At 42.2% G+C, this 27145-nt stretch overlaps 1 protein-coding gene across 1 annotated transcript in view; it reads right to left on the reverse strand.

Annotated features, from left to right (window-relative positions):
• Positions 1-27145, reverse strand: part of LOC124014229 (phospholipid-transporting ATPase ABCA1-like) — a 290281-nt gene that overhangs the window by 26454 nt on the left and 236682 nt on the right. The window contains exons 42-49 of the mRNA XM_046329029.1: positions 24287-24416; positions 23766-23886; positions 13917-13979; positions 11519-11625; positions 9155-9296; positions 8105-8239; positions 3312-3415; positions 1888-1980 (exon numbers count right to left, since the gene is read on the reverse strand). Coding sequence (XP_046184985.1) covers positions 1888-1980; positions 3312-3415; positions 8105-8239; positions 9155-9296; positions 11519-11625; positions 13917-13979; positions 23766-23886; positions 24287-24416 — 895 coding nt within the window. The remainder of the gene's footprint in view (positions 1-1887; positions 1981-3311; positions 3416-8104; positions 8240-9154; positions 9297-11518; positions 11626-13916; positions 13980-23765; positions 23887-24286; positions 24417-27145) is intronic.

Consider the following 27145-nt stretch of genomic DNA (forward strand, 5'->3'; position numbering starts at 1 on the left):
TGTATTTTTTTTTTGAGCAGTAAAGTTTTTACACAGAAATTATTTGATATGGAGATCAAAACGGCTGCATTGGACCTTTAATTGCCTTTTCAGTCATTAACGGCCCCACACCTCACGAAACATTAATTACACAAAAGGGATAGTGACACTTATTCATTTAAAAGTATTCACTGTGTCCCAAGAACTGACCGATAGCAATTCACTACAAAAACTCTCGCGACCCACAATTACCAAACAAAACAAAAACATTTAAATGTACCTGTACCTGTAACGTTTACTTGTTCCCCCTAACTGCTTTAATCTGCGGAGTGAGTGATTACACAAGACTTAATCAGGGGTTAACCCTTTCAGCACCTCCCTCTTTCCACATCCCCTATCCATACAGTGTTGTTCATATTGAAGACGGTCTTGTTCTCCCCGAGGACAGGAAGTAATTGACAAAGAGGATCTGTTAATTATGGCTACAGCTGGGAGGGACAGGTAAGCACATCACTCTCCTCCTCCCATCTCTCTCTTCCCTACTCTCTCCTTCTCTTTTTCTCCCTCCCTCCCTCCCTCCCTCCCTCCCTCCCTCCCTCCCTCCCTCCCTCCCTCCCTCCCTCCCTCCCTCCCTCCCTCCCTCCCTCCCTCCCTCCCTCCCTCACTCACTCACTCACTCACTCACTCACTCCCTCACTCCCTCACTCCCCTCACTCCCCTCACTCCTCACTCCCCTCACTCCCCTCACTCACTCACATATGACATCAAACCTCTTGATGGGAAATACCCTTGACATCGTTGCTCAGACCTAACATACATTCTCTCCCCTCCTCCCACTTTCCACTCCTCCCGCTCTGACTTGAATTATTTTTCACTTCATCATGAAATAGGGCAAAAACCAACATGAGCTATTCACATAATAAATAAAGCTTACTCTATAGAGTAGTACTACATTTCCTCTTTAATCAAAGACTGGAATCGCTAGCAGTGAAACGGCCACATCAGTTTGCTATATTACAACAACAAAGTTACTTAAAACATCCAGCACGTTATTTTTGTTGTCATGGCACGTGTGATAGCATAGCAGATTATGTACTACAATTGCTTTCACCACGATGCTGCATGAAATGCTCATTTCCTCAAAACTAAACAATAGCAAAAGCCTGGGGTGGTCAGTGGCCATTTTTTTGCCTATCGTGGATCACAGCTTTAAGGCAAGGCCAACTATCATGTCAAGAGAGGGCTAGGGTGGGTTGATCTATTATGGCAAGGCCACCTACATAAAATAGCATGGGGGATAGTTAGAGCATAACGTTCTTGAGAACCGCCGAGACAGAATCACCTCTGATGATGTATGAGTGTTAATAAATTCCCTTTATAAGTGTGCTGGTTTTCATAGAATAGAGACAAACCTTAGATGACATCATGCCTTAGAGGTAGGTATGTATCCTAGCAGTTAAATGTGTTTGGCCATTAACCGAAAGATCTCTGGTTCAAATCCCTGAGCCGACTATGTGAATTATCTGTCGATGTGCCATTGAGCAAGGCACTTAACCATAACCGCAGGATGTTTGGGGGAAAGGGGGGTGGGTTGCCCATGCTACAGCTATATCAGTCCGCTATATACAGTCCCAGTGCACTACTTTTGTGAGAATAAAAGATACAAATTATGCATTCATGATTTATTTATGATTTATTTTTCAAGGGAGCTGCAGCACCCCTACTGTGGCTATGCACTTAACCCTAACTGATCCTGTAAATGCTAAATGTAATAGTGTTTTTGTATGTCACTCATTTTACAGGTCTGGCGTATAGGTTGCTATACATTGCTTTTGGAATTTCACATTGAGAGCAGCATTAAAGCTGTGGCCTATGGCCTAGTGTTTAGTGACACTGTTGAGGCCTCACCTGCTCTTGAGATGCTGGATGCTGCCCAGACACTTGAACTGTCCATTCACCATGATGGCCATGCGTGTGCACAGGGCCTCACACTCCTCCATGCTGTAAGAGACAGAGAGAGCGAGAGAGAGACAGAGAAACAGAGAGACAGAGAGAGCGAGAGAGAGACAGAGAGAGAGAGAGAGGTTCAATTGTGTACTATAGGACTATAGAATTTTAAGTTTATGTGAAAAGGTGTTGACTCTATGCAAACATTAGTCAAAAGATTTGCAGACCTGAATCAAGAGTCAGTAAGATAAGCATTTTTCTGGTTTTGTTGTCTACAATGTCCTCTCTGCACCCAGAGGGCTGACTAATGACCAATGTTCAAGCTCAGCCTTTTTCCTTATTTGAAGAAATAAAACAAGAAACATTTGGTCCGTCTTTGAAATGTGCCTGCCGCGTCCACATTTCGCCTGCTCTGTGGTTAATACTGCAGACAATGGGTAACTTTTAGCTGAACAATTATTTTCCCCGGGATTCGCTTCACGCTGTTCGTTGAAAGGCGCGACGGAGTGGGCGTGAGACAAGGGAGGAGAACATCTGTACATTTGTGTACGATCTTATGTTTCTTTGAGTTTCAGCAGCCATTTTGGATGCAGACAGATTTATTTATTGCTGAGGTGGAGGCTTTGTATTGCTTTGCTGAGGGATGGAGCAATTAGGATTATGACGATGTAAAACCTGCCGAATGCGCCACTCGACAAACTAAAGCACCTGGTTGGGATATGGACGATTGAACGCAACTGAGCCGTGTTCCCGCTATTGCTAATATAACAAATGTATTTTGTTTCTCAGAAAAACAACACAGTATGGAGTGGTGTTAATGGATTCACAAACTAAACTGTACAAAAGGGTTTTGCACCACCCGCACCACCCGCTTCCAACAGAAGTTAAGATTTGAAAACAATATTGCAGGTTGGAGAGAGAAAACATTGGAGTCACGAATAAACATGAATGTAGTGAAGTACTATCCATCTCGCTGTTTGTACTTCGTGGATTTCTCAGTTTGAGTTACGGTGTGTCGTATTGGTTGTTGCACCATTGTCTACTCCTCCTGGCCCATTCACGAATTGCGTATGAAGACAGTAAAGTCTAACTCTGCAAATCAGATCTAATAGCTTTAAAGGACCAACATCAACTTTCAAGGAATTGTATTTCCTCATGGTTTTTGAAGGACACAGCTCAGAAATGCCTTAATTAAGTTTACCATAGCTTTATTACCTTAGCATAATCCCAAAAACATATGTTGCAAGGTCGTGAAGAAGTATTGTATTGCTAATGTTTTCAACCTTGCAAACAAGAACCCAATAGTAAAACAGGAAAATGCCATTCAGAGCCACACTCACTAATCTCAAGTTAGAATTGGGCCTTAAAACTGTAAGAATACGTACCTGTGTGATGTTAGGATGACCGAGCGTTCCTCTTTGATGACACTCAGGATACAGTTCCACAGGAAGCGTCTGGCTTTGGGGTCCATCCCTGTCGTTGGCTCGTCCTACAGTAATGGGAAAAGACGTTCCTTCAACATTTGACCTCCATTAAGTTCGTTGTTATCCCATCTCTACTCCTATTCTCCCTTAAAATTCTCTCAATCTTACTTCATGTTCCACATCCTTAGACAAACATTCTAAGCTTAAAATGATTGTCCTTAAAAATAATATATTTTGGGGTATTTTATTCAATCTATCTATCCTTTTCAAAGCCCCTAGAGTCGATTAACGTACTAAATGAAATCTAAGTTACATAATAAGAACTTCTCCATTAAAATCTGTGCGATTAAGGTAGAGATACCGCATCGGCAGATGTAGCACTTCAGCATCTGTGGTGAAAGGTGGAAGAGCTAGAGCGGTGTTTGTCAGACCACGAGACATACCAAAAATCGGTCTTCTCACGAAAACATCTGTAGCATCCAAACGGTTTGACCTAACTATTAAGACAACTCTATGGAAAGGGGAGATTCTCACTAGCATGACTGTTCTACGACCCCCACAAGTGTCAGGGGATTTGTCGGTACCGTCGATGTGCCAACTTCTGTTTGTAGCATATAAATCATTTGGGCTACAAACTAATGTGAGAGGGAAGATTCTCACGAACACGATGGTGCTCTACGACCCCCAGCAGTGTCCAAGGACTCATATGAAGGTAACCGGTACCAGTTTTTAAAAAATTTATTGAAGTATGAAGGTAGTTTTGGGCCTACCCCCAATTTTTTTTTCTACGTGATGTGTGAAAAATGTATACTGTATATACAGTTGAAGTCAGAAGTTTACATACACATAACCTTGTTTTTCAACCACTCCACAAATTTGTTGTTAACAAACTATAGTTTTGGCAAGTCGGTTAGGACATCTACTTTGTGCATGACACAAGTAATTTTTCCAACAATTGTTTACAGGCAGATTATTTCACTTATAATTCACTGTATCACAACTCCAGTGGGTCAGAAGTTTACATACACTAAGTTGACTGTGCCTTTAAACAGCTTGGAAAATTCCATAAAATGATATAATGGCTTTAGAAGCTTCTGATCATTTGAGTCAATTGGAGGTGTACCTGTGGATGTATTTCAAGGCCTACCTTCAAACGCAGTGCCTCTGTGCTTGACATCATGGGAAAATCAAAAGAAATCAGCTAAGACCTCAGAAAAAAGTCTGGTTCATCCTTGGGAGTAATTTCCAATGCCTGCAGGTACCACGTTCATCTGTACAAACAATAGTACACAAGTATAAACACCATGGGACAACGCAGCCGTTATACCGCTCAGGAAGGTGACGCGTTCTATTTCCTAGAGATTTACTTACTTTGGTGCGAAAAGTGCAAATCAATCCCAGTACAACAGCAAAGGACCTTGTGAAGATGCTGGAGGAAACAGGTACAAAAGTATCTATACCCACAATAAAACGAGTCCTATATCGACATAACCTGAAAGGCCGCTCAGCAAAGAATAAGCCACTGCTCCAAAACCACCATAAAAAAGCCAGACTACGGTTTGCAACTGCACATGGGGACCAAGATCGTACTTTTTGGAGAAATCCTCTGGTCTGATGAATGAAAAATAGAACTGTTTGCCAATAATGACCATTGTTATGTGTGGAGGAAAAAGTGGGAGGCTTGCAAGCCAAAGAACACCATCCCAAACCATGAAACACGGGGGTGGCAGCATCATGTTGTGGGGGTGCTTTGCTGCAGGAGGGACTGGTGTACTTTACAAAACAGATGGCATCATGAGGGAGGACAATTATGTGGATATATTGAAGCAACATCTCAAGACATCAGTCAGGAAGTTAAAGCTTGGGCGCAAATGTGTCTTCCAAATGGGCAATGAACCCAAGCATACTTCCAAAGCTGTAGCAAAATGGCATAAGGACAACAAAGTTAAGGTATTGGAGTGGCCATCACAAAGCCCTGACCTCAATGCTATAGAACATCTGTGGGCAGAACTGAAAAAGCATGCGAACAAGGAGGCCTTCAAACCTGACTCAGTTACACCAGCTCTGTCAGGAGGAATGGGCCAAAATTCACCCAACTTATTGTGGGAAGCTTGTGGAAGACAACCCAAAATGTTTGACCAGAGTTAAACAATTTAAAGGCAATGGTACCAAATACTAATGGAGTATATGTAAACTTCTGACCCACTGGGAATGTGATGGAAGTAATAAAAACTGAAATAAATCATTCTCTCTTGTATTATTCTGACATTTCACATTATTAAAATAAAGTGGTGATCCTAACTGACCTAAGACAGGGATTTTATTACAAGGATTAATGTCAGAAATTGTGACAAACTGAGTTTAAATGTATTTGGCTAAGGTGCATGTAAACCTATGACTTCAACTGTATATACATTTACTGAGCTTTCTTATTTCTCCAAGATATAGGACAAACTCTTTTTCAATGCGTTTCTCTGGACTACAGGCAAAATTAAATACTTTATCAAATCATTTTGTCAATATTTTAGGGGCATACCTAAAGGGGACCAAAAATTCAAAATCAACTTGCCAAATGATCCATAGTATGACCATCTTAAAACAATTTCACATGTCAGACTATCGATTGAATCGTCATGGAATGGTCAGGCTGTCAAAATTACAGATTGGGCCTTATACCCTCAGAATATCTCCCACAAAGGTCTCATATCCTTTTTTTGTCCCGAACCTTGACATCACACAGCATTATGCTCCTGACACTACACCAATATGTCCCTTCCAGTTGGAAGAGGTCTACATTTAGACATAAAAGCGTAATGTTTTAAAGGCTTCTGCTGCCAACACTAACCAGTGGAATCAAAACAGTATAAAGAAGCTTTGGATTTGAGGAAGCTAAATGAGGAGAGCCGATGGCATCAGGGACTTTTAGAGCCAAACAAATTCACAGGGGACTTCTCTCTGACAGACACAGACATAATCACACACACACGCCATGTAAATCCCCACAAACACATGCCCACACAGTCATGAAACACACACGCTTGCACTTGCTTGCACGCGCGCACACAGACACACGCTTGCACGGCACACACACACACACACACACACACATTCCCCATTCCATTTCTCTCTCCCCAGGCGTGTGTGTCCATGGACGATTAGAGAGAGACAGGACGCAGCCCATTGCCTGTGCTCCAACCCCTCTCCCTTCACCACCAGAATCCCCGAAATCCCACCAGGGATCTCCATCACCATGCCGACTCTGTCGCTGTGCAAAGTTGCTCTAAGGCATCCGAGCAAGACTACCTACCACACAAATGGAAATTCACTCTAACACTATATTATCCCTCTGTCTCAAAGTTAGGAGACAGGCCCACCAAACAACTGCAAGTGAACTATCTGACGGAATGAACACTAGCATCGGCACAGTGTTATAATAGGGGATATTGTGTAGGTAGGCAGGCTACATGATGCAGAGTACAGGCATATAACACTACACACACTACAGCTGGTGAGGGGATCAGAATGATTTGCTATGTCTTGAATGACTAACTGACTGACTGACAGGTTGAATGAATGAATGAATAATTAATACTTCAGTCTTATAATAGTAAATGTTAATTCACCTCATCAGGTGTGTGTGTACAATATTTGAGAGATTCTATTTTCATGAAATCAGTAAGATTTTTAAAAAGTTGTTTCCTCCCATTGAGGCTATGCCATTATAAAACTTGTTCAACCCTCTCTATGCCGTTTTCTTTCCATGAGAAATCCCAGTATAAGGCTTTAATCCTGCAAACAGTGTTATGTTAGCTTTACATTTTAAAACGAGATCGGATGGACTCTGAAAAACTAATTTAAAAACGTGACCGGATAGCGACCCGACTGAAATATAGCCCCCTTTTTCATCTACTAGTAATTGACATATAATCCTCAGGGAAATTCAATAAGCATTTGTAAGTTTGAGGCAGGATTTCTTTTTTTTTGTCATGCATGCATACCAATACAGCCTACATCCTTTAATTTGTTATATCTCCTCTTTGCTGTAAAATTAAAACAAAGTGGAATTCTATCTCTTGGCAAATTGGCAAAAGCAATATGGAGTTGAGAAGGTGATATTCTGCTCACACTGAACATTTAATCACTGCTTAAAATAAACTAATATACACTTGCATGACCAAAAGCATGTGGACACCTGCTTGTCGAACATCTCATTCCAAAATCATAGGCATGAATATGGAGTTGGTGCTATAACAGCCTTTACTCTTCTGGGAAGTCTTTCCACAAGATGTTGGAACATTGCTGTGGGGTCTTGCTTCCATTCAGCCACAAGAATATTAGTAAGGTTGGGCTCTGATGTTTGGCGATTAGGCCTGGCTCACTGTTGGCCTTCCAATTCATCCCAAAGGTATTCAATTGGGTTGAGGTCAGGGCTCTGTGCAGGCCAGTCTAGTTCTTCCGCACCAATCTCGACAAACCATTTCTGTATGGACCTTGCTGTGTGCACAGGGAAATTGTCATGCTGAAACAGGAAAGGGCCTTCCCCAACCTGTTGCCACAAAGTTGTCAATAATGTAATTTATGCTGTAATGTTAAGATTTCCCTTCACTGGAACTAAATAGCCATGAAAAGCAACCCCAGACCATTATTCCTCCATCAAACTCTATGCACTATACATTGGTAGGTGTTAATAACATTGTCATAAGGCAATAACAAGGCTGTTTTTTGGCCTTTCAGCCAATCAGCTATCATTTTACCAGGAATACCACAGGAGGACAACCAATCAGAGCCATGGCAGTGGAGAGCTTGCGTTTGTTCCCTCCGCTGTAGGTACCGGCTGCCTTGTTGGAATATTTGACCAGGCCAAGCTTCTGGATGCCCCACTCTGCCACCTAATAACAACACAGAAACCATATAAATAGAATTACTAATTATATATTTCTATGACAGTAACCCAATAATCCATGTTGGTGTGGGGTGTCTTGTGCTGCCATTCTGCTCTCACACCCTCCCATCCCTTCCTTTCCCCTGGAATGAGACATGCATGGTGGTTGGCATCGCCACAGGACCCTCTTTAAGGCAGATATGCTGCACTGAGGGTTTCTGGGCCACATCACAACCCAACAAATTGTACTAACCAGCAGGAACTTATCCAGTATTCATCCCCCTAGCGATTTCCCAATCCCTGTCCTGTCCAGGTATCCCCAATGTGCAGGCAGGTTTCCAGTCCAACCATCCAGACATTCATTTACCCTATATTGACATGTTGGTGGACTAATGATGCGGAAATGACACCAGCTCCCCGGGGCTCTCCCTAGAGCCAAAATGGCTGCCACAAAGCACAGCTCAGTGGACCCGACGAACTAGAGACCAGAGAAACGGGGTCCCTTGGCCAAGTGGGCCTGCTGTGAGATCAAAGGCCTGCGCCTGGGCCTGAGTTTGAGGCAACTGACCAGCTGAGTTTTTTTTATGTTGTTGTTGCTGAGGGGGCCATTGAGAAACTGGGGGTGGCGGGGCGGCCACACTGCTTGGCATGCTGGTGAATTATGTAAAGGCTTTAGCCGTGGCCAGCCTCTCAAACCAGAACCTTATGTATTATACATGTCTTCCACTTCAGAGGTGATTTATTACTTTGACCAAGTGTAGTGTGCTGTCTATGTCTCTTTTATGGAAGGAAGTGCATGTATTGTATGGGGGGAGGAAGAAACATCTAGAACGGCAACGGTATAACCTTAGGAATCAAATGGTGTTGCGTCATACAGGAACAGGAAACAACATTATTTGGGTCAGACAAGGGGAAATGTTACCATGGTGACTTCCTTCTCCGGTACGCCTCGTAGTCTGGCGTACAACTCCAGATGCTCTCGTCCGGTGAGAAGGTCGTTGAGGGCGTCAAACTGCGGGCAGTAGCCCATGTTCTGGTGAACGTCCCTCATCTCTGTCCGTACGCTGGGAGGAACATCACCACAGAACTTGTATGAAGACACATAATGCCACATGATCAGGATCAATCGTCAACATCATCAACAACAACAACAACAGCATCATGATCTTCATGATGTTGATGATGATGATGATAATAAGCGATCCAAATCATGTGGCATCTTCATCATCATCAACATCACCATCCCTATACAGTTGGTATGTGCAGCACAGTCTTACATCTACTAACTGTTTCAAACAGTTAAACTATTCAAAAACTCAGCACCTGGGCGATACCTTCATTTAAAAGAGAGAACATTATTTTTATTTATTTGTTATTTTATTTAACCTTTATTTAACTAGGAAAGTCAGTTAAGAACAAATTATCATTTACAATGGCGACCTACCCCGGCCAAACCCTAACCCGGACGACGCTGCGGCAATTGTGTGTTGCCCTGTGGGACTCCCAATCACGGCCGGTTGAGATACATCCTGGAATCAAACCATGGTCTGTAATGACGCCTCTAGCCTTAGACTGCTGTGCCACTCGGGAAGTACAAGAAGTATAGCTCCATGAAATGTATCTCACAAAGGCTGGGTGAAAATAAAATGTCCTCACGGCGAAAGGCCCTCATGAAGCAAGTTGTTCCATTACCAGAATAAATATTAACAACTTGGTTAAGAAAAAGAAAACTCTCCGCTTTCTACATGGAGCCAAACATGAGGAACAACATAGCAGTTCAATTTGCATTACGTAGTCTCAGGTCCCAAGGTGACTTTTTCCACAAACAATATCTGTCATGCAAAATGAACGGCGCTTTGGGGCATATCTTTGCATGTCATCTGCAGTCTGAAGGTAGTGGGAAAAACATCTAAACTGCTTCCCACTGTCTACAGACGGTTTTCGTTAATCTGCTTTACACAATATACTGCGTGACAACATTGATGTTGTGAGGGGAAATGGAAAAATGAGCTCTACCAAGCTCTACCCAGCAGTGGGCTGGCAGGAAATAATCGCTCGCGGGATGGAGGTTATTTGTGGCAGGCTTTAGGAATGTAAACAGACAATCAACAAATTTGAGATTTGGGGGTTCAACAACAAACTCTTTTATTTGGAGAGAAATTATATTTTCCTCCTAGTTGTTGTTCCCACAGCTCAGATAAGCATTCTCTCATCCTCCTCTCGTCCTCCTCTCAGTCTTCTCTCATCCAAACAGAGGGTGGGCATACGTCATTTACTCCCTGTTCTGTCAGTTTTCCTTTCCTTGAAGGTTCAAGAGACTGCCTTTGATCACTGCCGGCAACACTCATCAACATTAACATTGTCTTGTTAAGGCCCCTCTGTGTTTTGCTTCACCACAAAGTCAATTACCAGTTTTAATAAATGAATAACTACTGTGTGTCAACACAGCTATGGCGATGCAAACTAGTGGAGACTGCAAGAAACTAGTATTCATCCACCGTTTGCCTCACATCGTTTCCATAGAGATGAGTTCTAGATTCGGAGCTGAGGAAAGGGAGATGTTGTTTCTCTCAAAATGTGTGTGTGGCAGGAGGGGAAAGAAAAACAAGAGTGGGGTTGAGGGAGAGGGAGCGGGAGCGGGAGCGGGAAAGAGAGGGGGTGTGCAACAGAATGAAATATGTGGGAGATGGAGAGTGGAAGAGAGAGAATGGGGAATGTGCAAGACAGCACATTGAAAGAATGAACAAGGGACATGAGAGAACACGAGTTCAAACGGACAAGAAAACAGAATGTACAAGAGAGCGAGAGAGAGAGAGAGAGAGAGAGAGAGAGAGAGAGAGAGAGAGAGAGAGAGAGAGAGAGAGAGAGAGAGAGAGAGAGAGAGAGAGAGAGAGAGAGAGAGAGAGAGAGAGAGAGAGAGAGAGAGAGAGAGCAAGAGAGGGGGATGGCAAAACCCAAAGTGAGTGAGAGCAAAAGTTGCTGAGAAAGCGAGTAGGACTTCATCCCAAATGGCAGCCTATTTCCTACATAGTGAACAGGGCTCATAGGACATAAACAGGGCCCATGGGGCTCTGGTCAAAAGTAGTGCACTATACAGGAAATAGGGTGCCATTTGGGATAGGCTTCGAAAAAGAAGAAGGCGAAGAAAACTCCCTGAGCTCTATCCCTTATAGTGAGCATCGTGGGTGGGTAATTATGATGACTAGCTTGGGGTAGCAGCCGGTGGCAAGTATGTGTGTGTGCATGTGTCCATGTGCGTGCTAACAGCCAGTTAGCTCCTCCTCACCTGTATCTGTTTAGGAAGGCCTCTCCTCCGGAGACGGCGATGTCCCCCGTCAGCATCTTGAAGGTGGTTGTTTTTCCTGCCCCGTTAATCCCTAGCAGTCCAAAGCACTATTGACACACACACACACACACACACACACACACACACACACACACACACACACACACACACACACACACACACACACACACACACACACACACACACACACACACACACACACACACACACACACACACACACACACACACACACACAGGTGGAGCACCATTAACATACCGTAGACAATTAGACAAAGATTGCCAAGATCAAGATGCTCTACTCTGCCTTGACACTTTGTTGAGGTGAAGCCATTGGTTGTAGATAATGGAGTGGGAAACATTTCCTGACTCTGTTGGAGTAATTGATGGCCAAGTACAGCATACTTATTCGACTCAATAAATGGACTGGGTCATTCAACATGCATGATTGGTACAGACCTTTTCATACTGTTGACTTAATTGAGAAAATGTTATTGTTTGTGTTGTAGGAACTGTGTGTTGTTAGAAGTAAACTTTGTGTCACTGTGTCAATATTATCTTAGCTATCCACACATAGAAGCAAAACTAATTGACAGGCATCTATGTACATAATAACACAGTGGCAACATTTAGTGTCTTACATAAGAAACACAACTCAAACTGTCCACACATGAAACACACAAAATTATAAATATGCAAACACACACACCCTTCTCCCCTGAACCTCCCTCCCGCCCTCCCCTCAACATTCTGAACACCGTTCCCTAACCACCGATGCACTACTCCTCCTCCTCCGATCTGACAGAGCTGATACTTCCACTTCCTCCACTTCCTCCTTCAGGGCACTTGGTCAGACAACAGACCTGCTGGTCAGGTCACCTATCCAAGCAACCCACGGAGCAAATATTAGATTTCTGTCATTCATTGATCCATTCTTGTTTGCGACCCCGTCTTGTGAAAGTGTGGCGGTAAGGCTAAGCTCGGTTGTAAATAATGCATGAAACACAGTGTGGGGTCCGCGGTGCGCTCTGGTCTGACTCACTATACTCCGCTGGCATTTACATTACGGTTTTGGGTAAACAGGGTGAGGAGAATATGGAACACCACGCCGTGCATGTACGTGTTGAAATCAAAGAGTTCTGGGATGTGAGTGTGATGGTGTGTGTGTATGTTTGTGTGTATGACTGTGTATGTGAGCAAGAGATGGTAGAGAGAGAGAGAGAGAGTAGAGATAGATGGGAAGATGGCGCAGACAGACATGGAATTTCTAAGTCTAGCTCCTAAGCAACTTTGCAGTATATATATTTTTTGTGTTATTTCTTACATTATTAGCCCAGAATGTTTTTTTTGCCGGACACTGACGTCTTGCTCCCGGACAAGCTAAACACCTTCTTTGCCTGTTTTGATTATAACACATTGCCACCGACGCGGCCCGCTCCCGAGGACTGGCTCGCGTTCTTTGTGGCCGATGTGAGAAAAACATTTAAGTGTGTTAACCCTCGCAAGGCTGCCGGACCAGACGGCATCCCTAGCCGCGTCCTCAGAGCATGTGCAGACCAGCTGACTGGAGTGTTACGGACATATTCCATCTCTTACTGTCCCAGTCTGCTGTCCGCTCTTGCTTCAAGATGTCCACCATTGTTCATTATTCTAAATTGTAGAAAATAGTAAAAATAAAGAAAAACCCTGAAATTAGTAGGTGTGTCCAAACTTTTGACTGGTTATGTGCATCACTGACAATCTGAAATGGTCCACCCACACAGACAGTATGGTGAAGGAGAAACAGCGCCTTTTCAACCTCAGAAGGCAAAAGAAATGTGGCTTGGCCCGAAACTTTTTCAGAAGCACCATTGAGAGCATCTTGTCAGGCTGCATCACCGCCTGGTACGGCAACTGCACCGCCCACAACCACAGGGCTCTACAGAGGGTGGTGCGGTCTGCCCAACGCAACACCAGGGGCACACTGCCTGCCCTCCAGGACACCTACAGCACCCGATGTCACAGGAAGGCCAAAAAGATCAAGGACATCAACCACACGAGCGAGCCACTGCCTGTTCAACCCGCTACCATCCCGCTACCCGCTACCATCCAGAAGGCGAGGTCAGTACAGGTGCATCAAAGATGGGACCGAGAGACAAAAAAACAGCTTCTATCTCAAGGCCATCAGACTGTTAAATAGCCATCACTAGCCGACCTCCACACAGTACCCTGTCCTAAACTTAGTCACTGTCACTAGCCGGCTTCCACCCAGTTACTCATCCCTGCACCTCAGAGGCTGCTGCCCTGTGTACATAGACATGGATATTATTTTTTGTTTGAGTGCATGTGTTTCCTTGTTTTGTTTTTTGAGAGTGTGTGTGTTTTTGCATGTGGCTCACTTCAGCGGCTGGAACACCCAAACACACCCTGTCCACAGCAGGAATGTTCTTCCCTGAGTACACCTGCAAGGAACAGACATGATAGTTAATCAGAGGGAGGGAGGGATACAAGGAACTCTCGACACGGATGCAATAATGTTATATAAACTGGTGTGCGTTCCAAATGGCACTTTAGCAGTGCACTATACTTTTGACGAGAGCACAAGCAATGCACTACTATAGTATGTCTGCTGTTCAGTCAGTTTGTGGAGTTCAGTATATTACATCATACTGTATATACAAATCTATTAATACAGAACACATGCAACGCTCATCAACTATAATGAACAAAAATATAAACGCAACATGTAAAGTGTTGGTCCCATGTTTCATGAGCTGAAATAAAAAATCCCATAAATGTTCCATATCCAGAAAATGTTGTTGTCACGTTCTGACCATAGTTCTGTTATTTTATTCTTTGTTTTAGTATGGGCAGGGCGTGAGTTGGGGTGGGCAGTCTATGTTTGTTTTTCTAGGTTGGTTTTTGTGTTCGGCCTAGTATGGTTCTCAATCAGAGGCAGGTGTCGTTAGTTGTCTCTGATTGAGAATCATACTTAGGTAGCCTGGGTTTCACTTTTGGTTTGTGGCTGTTTGTTTCCGTGTGAGTGTTTGGGCCACACGTTACTGTTTTGGTTTTGTAAATTCACGTCATTGTTTTGATTCAGTGTTCAGTGCTTTCTTTAATTAAAATCATCATGAACACTTACCACGCTGCGCTTTGGTCCGATCCTTACTCCTCCTCAGATGAAGAGGAGGAAATCCTTTACAGTTGTACACAAATTTGATTACATCCTTGTTAGTGAGCATTTCTCCTTTGCCAATATAATCCTTCCACCTGACATGTGTGGCACATCAAGGAGCTGATTAAACATCATGATCATTACACAGGTGCACCTTGTGCTGGGGACAGTAAAAGGCCACTCTAAAATGTGCAGTTTTGTTACACAACACAATGCAGAAACTGTCAGAAACCTTCTGAGGGAAGCTCATCTGCGTGCTCGTTGTCCTCACTAAGGGCTTGACCTGACTACAGTTCGTAACCTATTTCACAAATCCCGGTTTCAACTGTGCTGGGAAGATGGCAGACTGTGTGTATGGCATCGTGTTGGTTAGCAGTTTGCTGATGTGAACATTGTGAACAGAGTTCCCTGTGGTGGTGGGGTTATGGTATGGGCAGTTTAAAGCTACGGACAACAAACACAATTGCATTTTTATCAATGACAATTTGAATGCACTGAGATACCGTGACGATATCTTGAGGCCCATTGTCGTGCGATTCTTCCACAGATGCATATCTGTAATCCCAGTCATGTGAAATCCATAGATTAAGGCCTAATGAATTGATTTTAATTGACTTATTTTCTTATGAACTGTCAAATATTTTTAATTGTTGCACGTTGCGTTTATATTTTCGATCAGCGTAGTATTTCCTGTGCACCACCTATCATGTCATCCAGTCCATTTTATTTCAACATGCTCTCGCCCTGAACGCAACCAGGTCGTGCACACCAGATGATGCCATCAGTGTCTCAGGATGATGTCATCAGAAACAATCAATCAATCAAATGCATTTATAAAGCCCTTCTTACATCAGCTGATGTCACAAAGTGCTGTACAGAAACCCAGCCTAAAACCCCAAACAGCAAGCAATGCAGGTGTAGAAGCACGGTGGCTAGGAAAAACTCCATAGAAAGGCCGGAAACCTAGGAAGAAACCTAGAGAGAAACCAGGCTATGAGGGGCGGCCAGTCCTCTTCTGGCTGTGCCAATTGGAGACAGAATATGGCCAAGGTGTTCAAATGTTCATAGATGACCAGCAGGGTCAGATGCACTTATCGTCTTTTATCTTTTACAAAACATAGAAAACTGTTGATTTCACATACTGTATGTCGATGTTGGGGTGGTGCTGGAGATGATGAATTTGATGTTGAAAGGGGTGGAATGTCTCTTTTAATGCACATAACATAAGACAATGGACAAAGGGGTGAAATAACAGCACTATACTTAATTTCTGGGCATACGGGCATGAGGCTGGGGCTGGGGCTCAGTAATCAATCGACAGTTTGTACAGAGAGTAAAACAGTTTGGTATTCTGTGTAGGATTCAGCTCCCGCCTAGATCTTGTAGCAAACTGCAGATAAGAAGGTGTCTGGAGTTTCACCGCTCCTAGCCTGCAAATTAACTCTCCGTGTGATATTTGAATTTGCATTTAACACGGTTTTTTCATCTTCTTCCCGAGCAAATATCAAATATCACCTGCCAGAGGTGAGGCCCAAGCAGGCTAATCACCTTCCTCCGGCAAGTATAAATTCTCAAGTCGGCATCATCGGCGCTGCTGTTGCGAGTAGCGGGAAAACAAACCGACACTTAGAGAAGCAAAATGGGTTCCGGGAGTACACAAATAACAAATGGTTGACTAAATGAAGCACTTAGCGCATCGAGCAGAAGTTCCACCGAGCAACCACAAAGACAGAGTTTGAAGTGGTTTCAAAGGCATCTTGTAGGAAAAAATAAACAAGCCTCGACAAGGTTCTTGTCAGGTCTGGCAATTTAGATCTCATTCAGACCTTGACAGGAAGGACTGACACATCCCTCCTCTCCTTTGGGGAATGATTTCAGGATAATTGTGCCAGCTGTATTTCTGCCCACCTGTTCTCAGGTCTGAATCATACAATCCTTGGGGGGAGCGCCATGGGGCATACTCTAATGACATCACTATGGTCTGTTTATCTGTATGTCTGTCTGCCTGCTTGTCTGTCCATCCATCTACTGTATCTGTGTGTCTCTAGATTTTCCCTGGCCAGCCGTTTCCTATCCATGTAATGCATTTGCTATGAGTTAGTAGTAAAATGGACATGATGAGTAAATGTAAGTTTAATGTTCACTTCCAGGTCATTACTGCATTGAAATTAGCATATGACTGAGTGCAGGCCAAGGTATGTTCAACACATGTAGAAGCCTTCTCTCTGAAGTCATGAGACACAATTCCATTTATGTTTGTGAGAAGCTACTTCAAGTCTCATGAAGGTGAATGAAAATTAGGCCATGAAATACCTACTTACAGCAATGTTTTCTCTTCCTGGTCAGCTTGTCTATTCGGAGCAGTACTAATAGAGCAGAAATTAAGTTACAGCCTTTTGGTGCAGTGAAACACTTGGTAAATGATTAATCATTAAGAAATGATTAAGCATCCGTTTTAATTGTACTGTAGTAGCCGATCCTTCCCACTCATTTCTAAAGATACGTCCAAAATGGCACCCTATTCCCTTTATAGTTCACTACCTTTGACCGGCACTACAGGGAATAGTGTGCCATTTGAGACGAAGACAATGCAACCTTGAGAACAAGAAAGCCCCAGTGATGCCAGTTCAACCTTGACAAAAAAAACAATGTCTTATTGCCACGATAGTGTGTCAAATGTGAAGCATGTTTGCTTAAAAGCCTGGGGGGCATCCGTTATTATTGGGGACTTGGGACTTGGACATGGTACTCCCCAAGATTTGCAAGCTACTTTGGTGATAGCGTGCTGCGCCACAGCTCTGCTACAACGCTAGTAGAGACGGGCGGAAGAAGTAAAGTTCCTATCCTAACAGAGGCAATTAGCGGATAATTCCCTCGTGCCCCGAAAGCTATAATGCTGTCATGGTGGCGGCAAGGGGGTGGCGGTTAACCGGAGGAGACAACGGTCGATGACCCACACACACCTTCTCATACACAAACGCACACACACGCGCACACACACACACACACGCGTGCACACACACACAAATACACACGGTTTAGAGAGAGAGAGAGAGAGCAAGGCATCTGTCTCTAATGCCCCAAACAGCTGGAATCACAAAAATGAAACCACATCACACTGATCAACTGTCACGCCCTGGTCGTAGTATTTTGTGGTTTTCTTCATGTATTTGGTCAGGCCAGGGTGTGACATGGGTTTTTGTATGTAGTGTGTAGATAGTGGGATTGTAGTTTAGTGGGGTGTTCTAGGTTAGTCTATGGCTGTCTGAAGTGGTTCTCAATCAGAGGCAGGTGTTTATCGTTGTCTCTGATTGGGAACCATATTTAGGCAGCCATATTCTTTGGTTGTATTGTGGGTGATTGTCCTGAGTGTCTTGATGTCCTTGTGCTGTGTTAGTTGACACAAGTATAGGCTGTTTTTGGTTTTCGTTTCGGTTATTGTTTTGTAGTGTTTATTCGTGTTTACGTTGTGTGATTAAACATGGATCGCAATATACACGCTGCAGTTTGATCCGACTCTCCTTCACCACATGAAAACCGTGACATCACTTTTGAGACCTGAAAACATCTGACAAACTTTAATTTGTGAAATGGTTCCTTTGGGCTGCTCTTATATTAACATGTTGTTCCATAGTACTTCAGATCCACAGTACTTTACAGTAAACACAGAAAATGTCAAACAAATGAGAACATTTACAGAAACAACAATCACATCAATATTTTATTAAAGGGATAGTTAACCCAAATGACAAAATGACAGAAATCTATGTCATGGTACTGTCGTGTCTTTGGCTATGCCGGATTATGTGATATGACTTGCTATTCTATAAAATAATTTCTCCGTAATTAATATCCCCTGATTAAGGTAATCATGCAAATGTAATTAACCAGAGAGTCGGGCACCATAAAATAATATTTATAGAGCTATTATCTTCCGAATAAACTCTTAAAGACCTCAATATCAATAGCCGTCAATATCAATTATTGTCTTAATTCAGTCTCATCTGAAAGTTGTAAATTCTTTTATCTGTAAGAACCCTGGCTAACAATTTGAATCAGCAATACAAAATTGGGTTTAATTATTTATTTGCTAAATACCTAACTAATCACACATACACACAATTAATCATAACCTGATTACAAATTACGTCAAAGGAAAACGTCCCTAGCGGGCGGAACAGATTTGAAAGCTTGTAACACATAGGAAAAGGGGCTGGGTTGAGTGAAAGAGCGGGGAGATCGAGGAACAAAGGAAAAAGCTGTGCTATCGTAAATACAGTATCTTATGCATTATAAATTACCGCCCATTTGGAAAAGGAAAATGCAATAAATATTTACTCTGAGCTGCGCTTCAGTAGGTTGGTGGTAGATGGAAGGCCATGTTACCAAACCGAGTCCTTTGTCCTTTGAAGAATGTCTCTGGTGGTCAATTGGATACGTTGTAGTAACATTGTTGTGTGATAGACGGGATAGTCTGTCTGTTCCTTCCTAACCTTTGCTTGCAGCTGCTGTTGCTAACTCAACGGCTAGGAGGTATCACTTCTGTAGTGAATAATAGTTCAAAAGTTCACACCATTCGCAACCAAAACTCATGCTGATGTTGGCTTCGTTCTGTAGTTATTATCTGAACCATTCTGACATAGGACCGTCGTCCTCATATCCTCGAAACAGGAAGTTATGTTGTCATCAAGGCTTTATATAGGAAAGGAGAAAGGGGGTGTGTTTCATAGTTTACAACCTCTGTCTCTTCACGTGGGCGGGCCACTGAGTGAGCAGCAATATCTAATGAAAACCCACATCTCACATTTTAGAAGCTAAATTCACATTTCATCCCATCACAAATAATTTCATATTCAAGCATTTAAATTGAACAACAATTCCATGTGAATCCGATAACTCTGTGTAGACTTTCCACTGTAGAGTTGATGTCATCTTATCATTGATGAGAATGTCTCAGATGACAACCGAACTAACATAATATTCATTAAGTACCACCGCATATGTTCAATTGTTTGGATGACCAGAATATAGTTCATTTCCCCCCACCTACTGATGTTCACAGAATCTCTATGTTAACCAAGTTTAAAAAAAAATGTAACCTCAGCAGGTTAGAGAGAGGAAAAAGGGGGGAAGAGGTATTTATGACTGTCATAAATCTATCCCCCAGGCCAACGTCATGACAGTACAGAAGTTCCAATCATCTTTAAGTGACTCTGTGAAAGATTTGGATATGATGCATGAAAAATGACAATATCAGTACCATGACTTGGATGGGATTTGTGCCACAAATGGTCAAATGTAAGCATTTGAAAACAGTGCCAGGGAAATTAAACCAAAAGCATGGATTGTCAATTTATTTACTTATTTTTTTACCTTTATTTAACTAGGCAAGTCAGTTAAGAACAAATTCTTATTTTCAATGACAGCCTAGGAACAGTGGGTTAACTGCCTTGTTCAAGGGCAGAACAACAGATTTTTTCGTATTTGATCTTGCAACCTTTCGGTTACTAGTCCAACGCTCTAATTCTTGTCCATTTTCCGCTATCAGGATAAGTAAACCAATATATAATTGTGTAATTTGGATGAAATATCCCTTTCACAATCAGTATTCTATCAACGGTAAAACCAAAATGATGCTAGGGTCTTACAGTATGTATCTCCCAAGCTTTGAGCCTCACCGCTCAGAACTCACACGTCCTAATACAGATGTAGGATCATAATTTGAGCCAGTTTTCTACAGCAGGAAAATAATCCCGCCGCAACAGGAAGTGTGAATTATTATGTGGATTATAATAAATGAGCATATTTGGAGGGGTTGATGAATTTGTTAGGGCAAATCAAGTCTGAAATTTCAAATTGGAAATGACAAACTTTAGAAGCTTTTTAAAATCTCAAATACACTGCAGTTTTTCAGCAAAATAACCCACAAATTAAGATCCTACATTTGTATGGACACCGTACTCATATGACTCCTATAACATCAAACAGCTGTCATAAAAAAAGTTTCTTTCTGCATTCCTGAGTGACTGGAAGGTCACAGTGACAGCTCGGGCGCACAAATGCTAACTGGCGGACGCACCGTCAAAACGGGCCCCATCAATAATGCCGCCACGGTAACCGCTAACCCTGGGGTTAAATACTAACCTATGAGGCCTCAACAATCGTTCTTGGGTGGTAAATGCTTCTTCCTGAGTGAAGGAAGAGGAGGAGGAGGCAGCTGACAGATGATTGATGGGCTGTCAATTGTGAGAGAGACATGTTCAGATTTATGGCGAGACCGAAGCGGTGCAGCAGTCGAGATGGTGCGCTCATTGATCAATTCGTTATCTCTGCTCTACGGCCGGATTGCACCAGCTGTGATGGGAGGTGATGGCAGCCCACTGGAAGCGCTTCGATGCCTTCTGCGCCAATGCTTTTGGGCGCCATGTATCCCCTCCAACGTAAATCAAATCAAATGTTGAGGCACCTTGAAGAGTCTTGTTGTTGTGTATGTCTTTCTCTGCATGTTTCAGTGTCACTGTCTGTACTACAGTAGCGAAGAGATGCATGACAACAAAACAGATGTGTCTATAATTGAAACATGATAGAAAGATAACTGCACTGTGCTCTTGTGATTCTCACCACTTCTTGGCTGACAAGGGACGAAATAAAGGAAGGTAACCATACATCGCTCTAAGATAATTTATCACAGGTTACAGAATGTGAAAGTCAGCTTTTAAACGTCAGAGAAGACGAGCAAAGGGTGAGTCAAGAAGACCTTATAAAGTAACTCCTGTTCCCACCTTGTGTGCTGTGGGCGGCAATGCATTATCCGTCCCAACTGTTTTATTCAAAGCTTGAGCATTAATTACTTTGTGAGTGTAGGTGAGTGTGTCCGTGATAGTTTGAGAGGGGGAAAGATGGAGTGCGCGAGCGATTGCAAGAGATGGCGGGGGACGGTTTGAAGAGACGTCAAGTTTGAACAGATGTCGACGAAGGGCTGTTGACTTGGCCATGCTTCCTGCCATTACGGGCTCGTGGAAGAAACATCTGGTCTTAGCCAGGGTGTTAATCTGGGCGGTGATTAAGCGGTGCCCATTACCTACTGTAGCATACCAAGCACAACTCGCATACTCACTTCCCAAACTTGCGAGGCTTGGGGGGGGGGGGAGTGTGTTGTCGGGCTTAGCGGCACAACTCGAGAGAGACCTCATTGGTGTTGCCTCGCAGAAAATCAAACGCTTCCCTTTTTTTGCACACTTCTCCCTACAGCGAGAGAGACACAGACCATTTTCAGTCTTTTGTACTGTATTTTACAGTGTGTTATGTATGATACGTGGGTGGGATACGACTGTGATATATGGTTGTCTCGCCTGGCTAACTTAAGACGAATGCACTAGCTGTTGGTCGCTCTGGATGGATCAATTGTAATGTATATGTAGTGCTATGTATGTATAGTTATGTATATTATGCATTTTATTTGTTGTGTTGTTTCCTGTTTGCACGCCAGGAAGATTTGCTGCTTTCTCGGCAGAAGCTAATCAGGAGTCCTAATAAATACTAAATACATTGTGGAGTGACACCTCGCCAGCCTTCCCCAGCCTTCCGACTCTCTGAGACCTGGATGACATACTTAAGAAGTCACCATGGACTAACAGCTGGTGTGTTCTTAATTCAGCCCTGATTTGAAGAGGAGCCATGTTCAAATCCCACACATATGGACAGTGGCACATTTTCAGAAATCTCTCTCTTTAACAACCTAGATGGAAGGAGCCCATCCTGTCAAAAGATTCAGTAAGATTCAATTAAAGACTTATTAGCAGATCTGAGACGATTTGGTCAAAAGCGATTTGGTAAAATGTAGTGCACTACCTAGGGAATAGGGTGCTATTTGTGAGACAGCGTATGTCCGCTCACTTTCATCCTTGCCTTGTAATCTTAGCAGCAAATGGGTCTTTCCACCAATTTGTTGCTTTTTGAGTATTGTAACCTGATTTTCCCATCTCAAAAAATTACATTTGAAAAATATTATGGTAAATGACTACCGTAAGTGCCAAATAAAGTAACAGGGTTGAGGATTTCATCTTAAATCTGGCATACATCCCCTCGTGACAGAGGGAATGGAAGCTTATCGTGTGCAATAGGGATGTGCAAGCGAATGCAAGCTTCACAAAAAAAAACATTTCTAGGCTGTCCATATGTGGGTAAAAGGTTTGACGTAATTTACTCAACCAGCTCAGTCATCCACCACAAAACACCACAAAACAGCCAAAAATAGTAGAGCCATAATAGTCTTCAGAAATGACTTTGTCAAAGCAACAAAATAACTAGAGCTTTACAATGGTGGTGAAACTTTGAGATTTTTTTTGGTTTAGTGGGTTGAACTCTTCCTAGAAGTGACACAGAGTTGACGAAGGGACATGGCAAAATTAAGAATTTAGAAACTTTAGCAAGCCTTTATTCATGTAAAAAATTATTTTGATTGAATTCTCCATGTGGTCTATATTATAGGGCACTTAATTTAATATAACATGCTTTTAAATTTAAATATTAGTGAACATATTTCTACCTAAAATACCAAAAGGGACGCAAAAGGCACTCTTTTTGTGGAACGACTAGATTTATTTCTATATGGGGAACCAGGCAAGAGGCATACTGTGACCGATAAGTGACATCACAGTATCAACGTTGAGGGAGGAGGAATCCAATAGAAACAGCCGGGGGGGGGGGGCGCATTCAGTGAGGTGAAACGTTCAGAACTTCAGATTATTGCAATTAGAAATGTAATGAATAGAGCTGCCATGATGTCCAATGCTACGTGAAGGGAAATCATATTTGTTCTATAGATTTCTACCTGAAGGTTTTATAAAGTTCAACAGACCCTAGCCCTTGAGGATTGAGGACCTGGGTTATATTCACTAGGAATGAAACAGAAGCACACAGGCTGAAACGCAGAGGGACTACCTGATCTTGTCCAATAAGAAACGCTTGTTTCCGTTGCTCAATGTTTTGCTGCTGCATGCATTAATGAATATAACCTTGTAAGGTGATGTTGCTACCATGAGTGTGGTAATAAACGGTGGCAATGTACCTTAGAGAGATCGCAGATTCTCAACAAGTCATTCTCGGCACCGCCTTCATGGACGCGTGCACGTTCCCGAGCGACATCCACATCTTCGTCCTCCTTGGAGAATGACTTTCCAGAAATCAGTCTGAAGAAGAAAATGCTTAAACCCCACATTCTCACAATCCCTCTAGAGCCAACATTATAAATCCCAAATGATGACAACCTAGTAATATATGCTAATGTTTTTCTCTAATGGGAGAATTTGTTTCAATTTCTCACAAAATGCAATTTAGGTAATGGAGATAAGTTACTATGACAACTTCGGTTCATAATTAGGTGAAGCAAAAAGGATGGACACAATGATATTTCACTAACAATGTTAACAAGATGCCGAAAGACAAATATTCATTATTGGGCTAATAAAAAGATAAATGCATGAAATCTGTAAATGGTAAACAAGGACTGGGTCTAAACATTTTTGAGAAATCATCTCTGATACTGTATGGAAGCATCTTTACTTAAATATATTCTTCCTCTATTCTTGCCTGGGTTTGTAGCAGAATTTATACTGGATAAGGAGAGTGATGGTGAACATGACTGCCCCTTGGATGGCCATGGCACACAGGTTCTTCCCCACCATGTCCCAGCTGAGTGGGTCCTGGAAACGGTCTTCCCCTAGGAGAGAAAAAAACACACTGTTCTTCATCAAGGGAAACATATTGTTTTAAACTGCTAACGACCTAATGAAGATCAAAACTTTGTTAACCTCTCTGCGCACCAAAACCGGTAGCGGGATTGAATTTGACAACATACGGTGATCGCGACATAAATAGTCATATTAAACATTCATGAAAATATATTTCATTTCATGAAAATACAAGTGTCTCACATGGGTCAAAAGCCTAGAATCTTGCTTATCCAACCGCGTTGTCAGATTTAAAAAAGGATTTACTGCGAAAGATTACGATGCGATTATCTGAGAACAAAGCCGCATATTTTCTTTTCAACCAGCACAGGCGTAACAACATCACAAATTGCAATAAAATAAATTGTTTACCTTTGATGTTCTCCCTCTTTTTGCAATCCCAATGCTCATTGTTACACAATGAATGGTCTTTTGTTTGATAAAATCCGTTTTTATAGCCTAACACGAAACATTTTGTGAACCGCTTGTGTCGTGAATTCCGTCTCATTCCATTTGATGACAAAAACGTGACTTTTCCAGTCATGTTTGGTTTCATTGCAATCAACTGGTTTGTTTGTAACACAACCAAACCTGATGGGACATTTCGCGGGACGTATTGACTGAAAGAAACCCGATTTGAAGACAACAAGTAATGACATCATTGTGCACCAATGATATGACCGCTGTTTCGTTGATTGACTGTATTTTAACCCAAAATCTAGCTGGGTAGATAGCCAATGAGCTGAGGTAAACGGCAATATGTAATGTTTATGTGTTGGAAGACCAACCCATGTAGTAAACTCCTGCGTAAAGAGGGTCATTCGCCATTGAAGTTTCATACCGGAAGGAGCCACGCATGTTACACACAGCATTGTTTTGGTAAAGTGCATCTTCAGCTGTTTATATATCAATCAGTATGGCGTCTAAGTCAGGGAAAGCTAAATTTAAGTCTAGATATACAGATGTACACACAATTTTAGAAGAAATTGATAGGGAAAGTGAGACAGAGATTGTTGGAGGACGATTAATTTAGCGATTCCCAAATGGAGGAATATTTTATTAATGGAGAGGACATCGTTTTGGACTGGTAACTTATTTTCATGCTAATGCCGTTGTTTGAAATTAATATTATAAAATATTATTTGTGATTTTTTTTGTAGAAATATATAAAAATGTAATGTAATGAAATGTGAGATGCGTGTGTCTGCCGCCCCACCCCACCCCACCCCCACATGAAATAGCTTATTTGAGGCTGTTGAGGGGAGGGCAGGCCCACAATAATGGCCAAAGTGAAATGGAGACAGTAGATACAGCTGGTCTGTTGTAATATAATAAAGACAGTAGATCTAGCTGGTCTGTCATAATATAATAGACACAGTAGACCTAGCTGAAATGTCATAATAAACAATAAAAAATAAATGAGACAGTAGATCTAGCAGGTCTATAATACTATATTCAACCTTATGTTCCCTGTACTCTATATATATCTGTTTATCATACCTTTTGATACAGGGCTCATATGTGAAACTATTCTAACTGAACATTTTCTTTCACAGTAACACTGACTCCGAATTGCAGGCCCCAGTGTCAAGGTGCCCATCCCCCACTGAAGCTGGCTCATCCAGCTCCTGCCACAAATGGTTTTCATGTGCCCAAATTTATTTCTGCAGGCATGGATGTGCCTGAGGGCCAAAATGGCACAGCATGGAGGTGTCGCTGTGTTCTTTGAAAAATTAAGTCCCCCATCACCTGCACCACATGCTTGGTGACCCTCTGCTTTACAGCAGAAAGAGACTGCTATGGCACCTGGCCTCAGCAGCACAATATTATGAAGAGGACTGAGGGTCTTCCAAATATTGAAAGTGTTATTTTGTAAATGTATATATTTTTTTCATGTTTTTTCTCCATTTTTTGGGTGTGTGTGTTAGAATACCATTTTGGTATTTTGTATATAGTTATTCCATTCAAAATGTATAACTTCACCAATTTGGCCACATTTGGGCTACTTGTGTGGGACACCTGGGTGACTTCATGATAAATGTCATGTAGCACAATCATTTTGAAAGTTATCATTCTGAAACTTTGCACAAGTACTGCTGTCCTCTTATGTTTTTCACTGAAATTGTCGCCATCATCTTATCTGAATGTTTGTTTTGTCTTGTTCATTTTAAAGATGATGATACAACAATAAAAATACAAATAAATTATGTTTTTTTCATTGTATTATCTAAACCAGATCTATTGTATTATATTCTCCTACATTCAATTCACATTTACACAAACTTCAGAGAGTTTTCTTTCAAATGATACCAAGAATATGCATATCCTTGGTCCTGGACATGAGCTACAGGCAGTTAGATTTGGGTTTGTCTTCAGGCAGAAATTGAAAAAAGTAGGGGGATAGCTGTATTAACCTAGAGTTTGCAATTGGGAGCCAGCTTGCTTGCCTTTCTGTTCTTTGCAACTACGATGTACAATAATCATGTCAGATGGCTGCCCCTGGAACTCAATAGGATTGGATCTAAATCTAGATGTCTCTTTAAAGTTGACAGCAACTGACTTTAATCCTGACTTTAATCCTGCGTCCATAGACACACCCATGCACCAATCTAAGCAACATATATAGTTTTAATCCAGATCAAAATCTGTCAGTTTAAGCTAGATATATCAGTTTCTTGCATGGGCTGCATCTCAAACCGCCACATCCGTCTATGTCGGC

Source organism: Oncorhynchus gorbuscha, linkage group LG25, assembly GCF_021184085.1.
Source record: "Oncorhynchus gorbuscha isolate QuinsamMale2020 ecotype Even-year linkage group LG25, OgorEven_v1.0, whole genome shotgun sequence".
Taxonomy (NCBI): domain Eukaryota; kingdom Metazoa; phylum Chordata; class Actinopteri; order Salmoniformes; family Salmonidae; genus Oncorhynchus; species Oncorhynchus gorbuscha.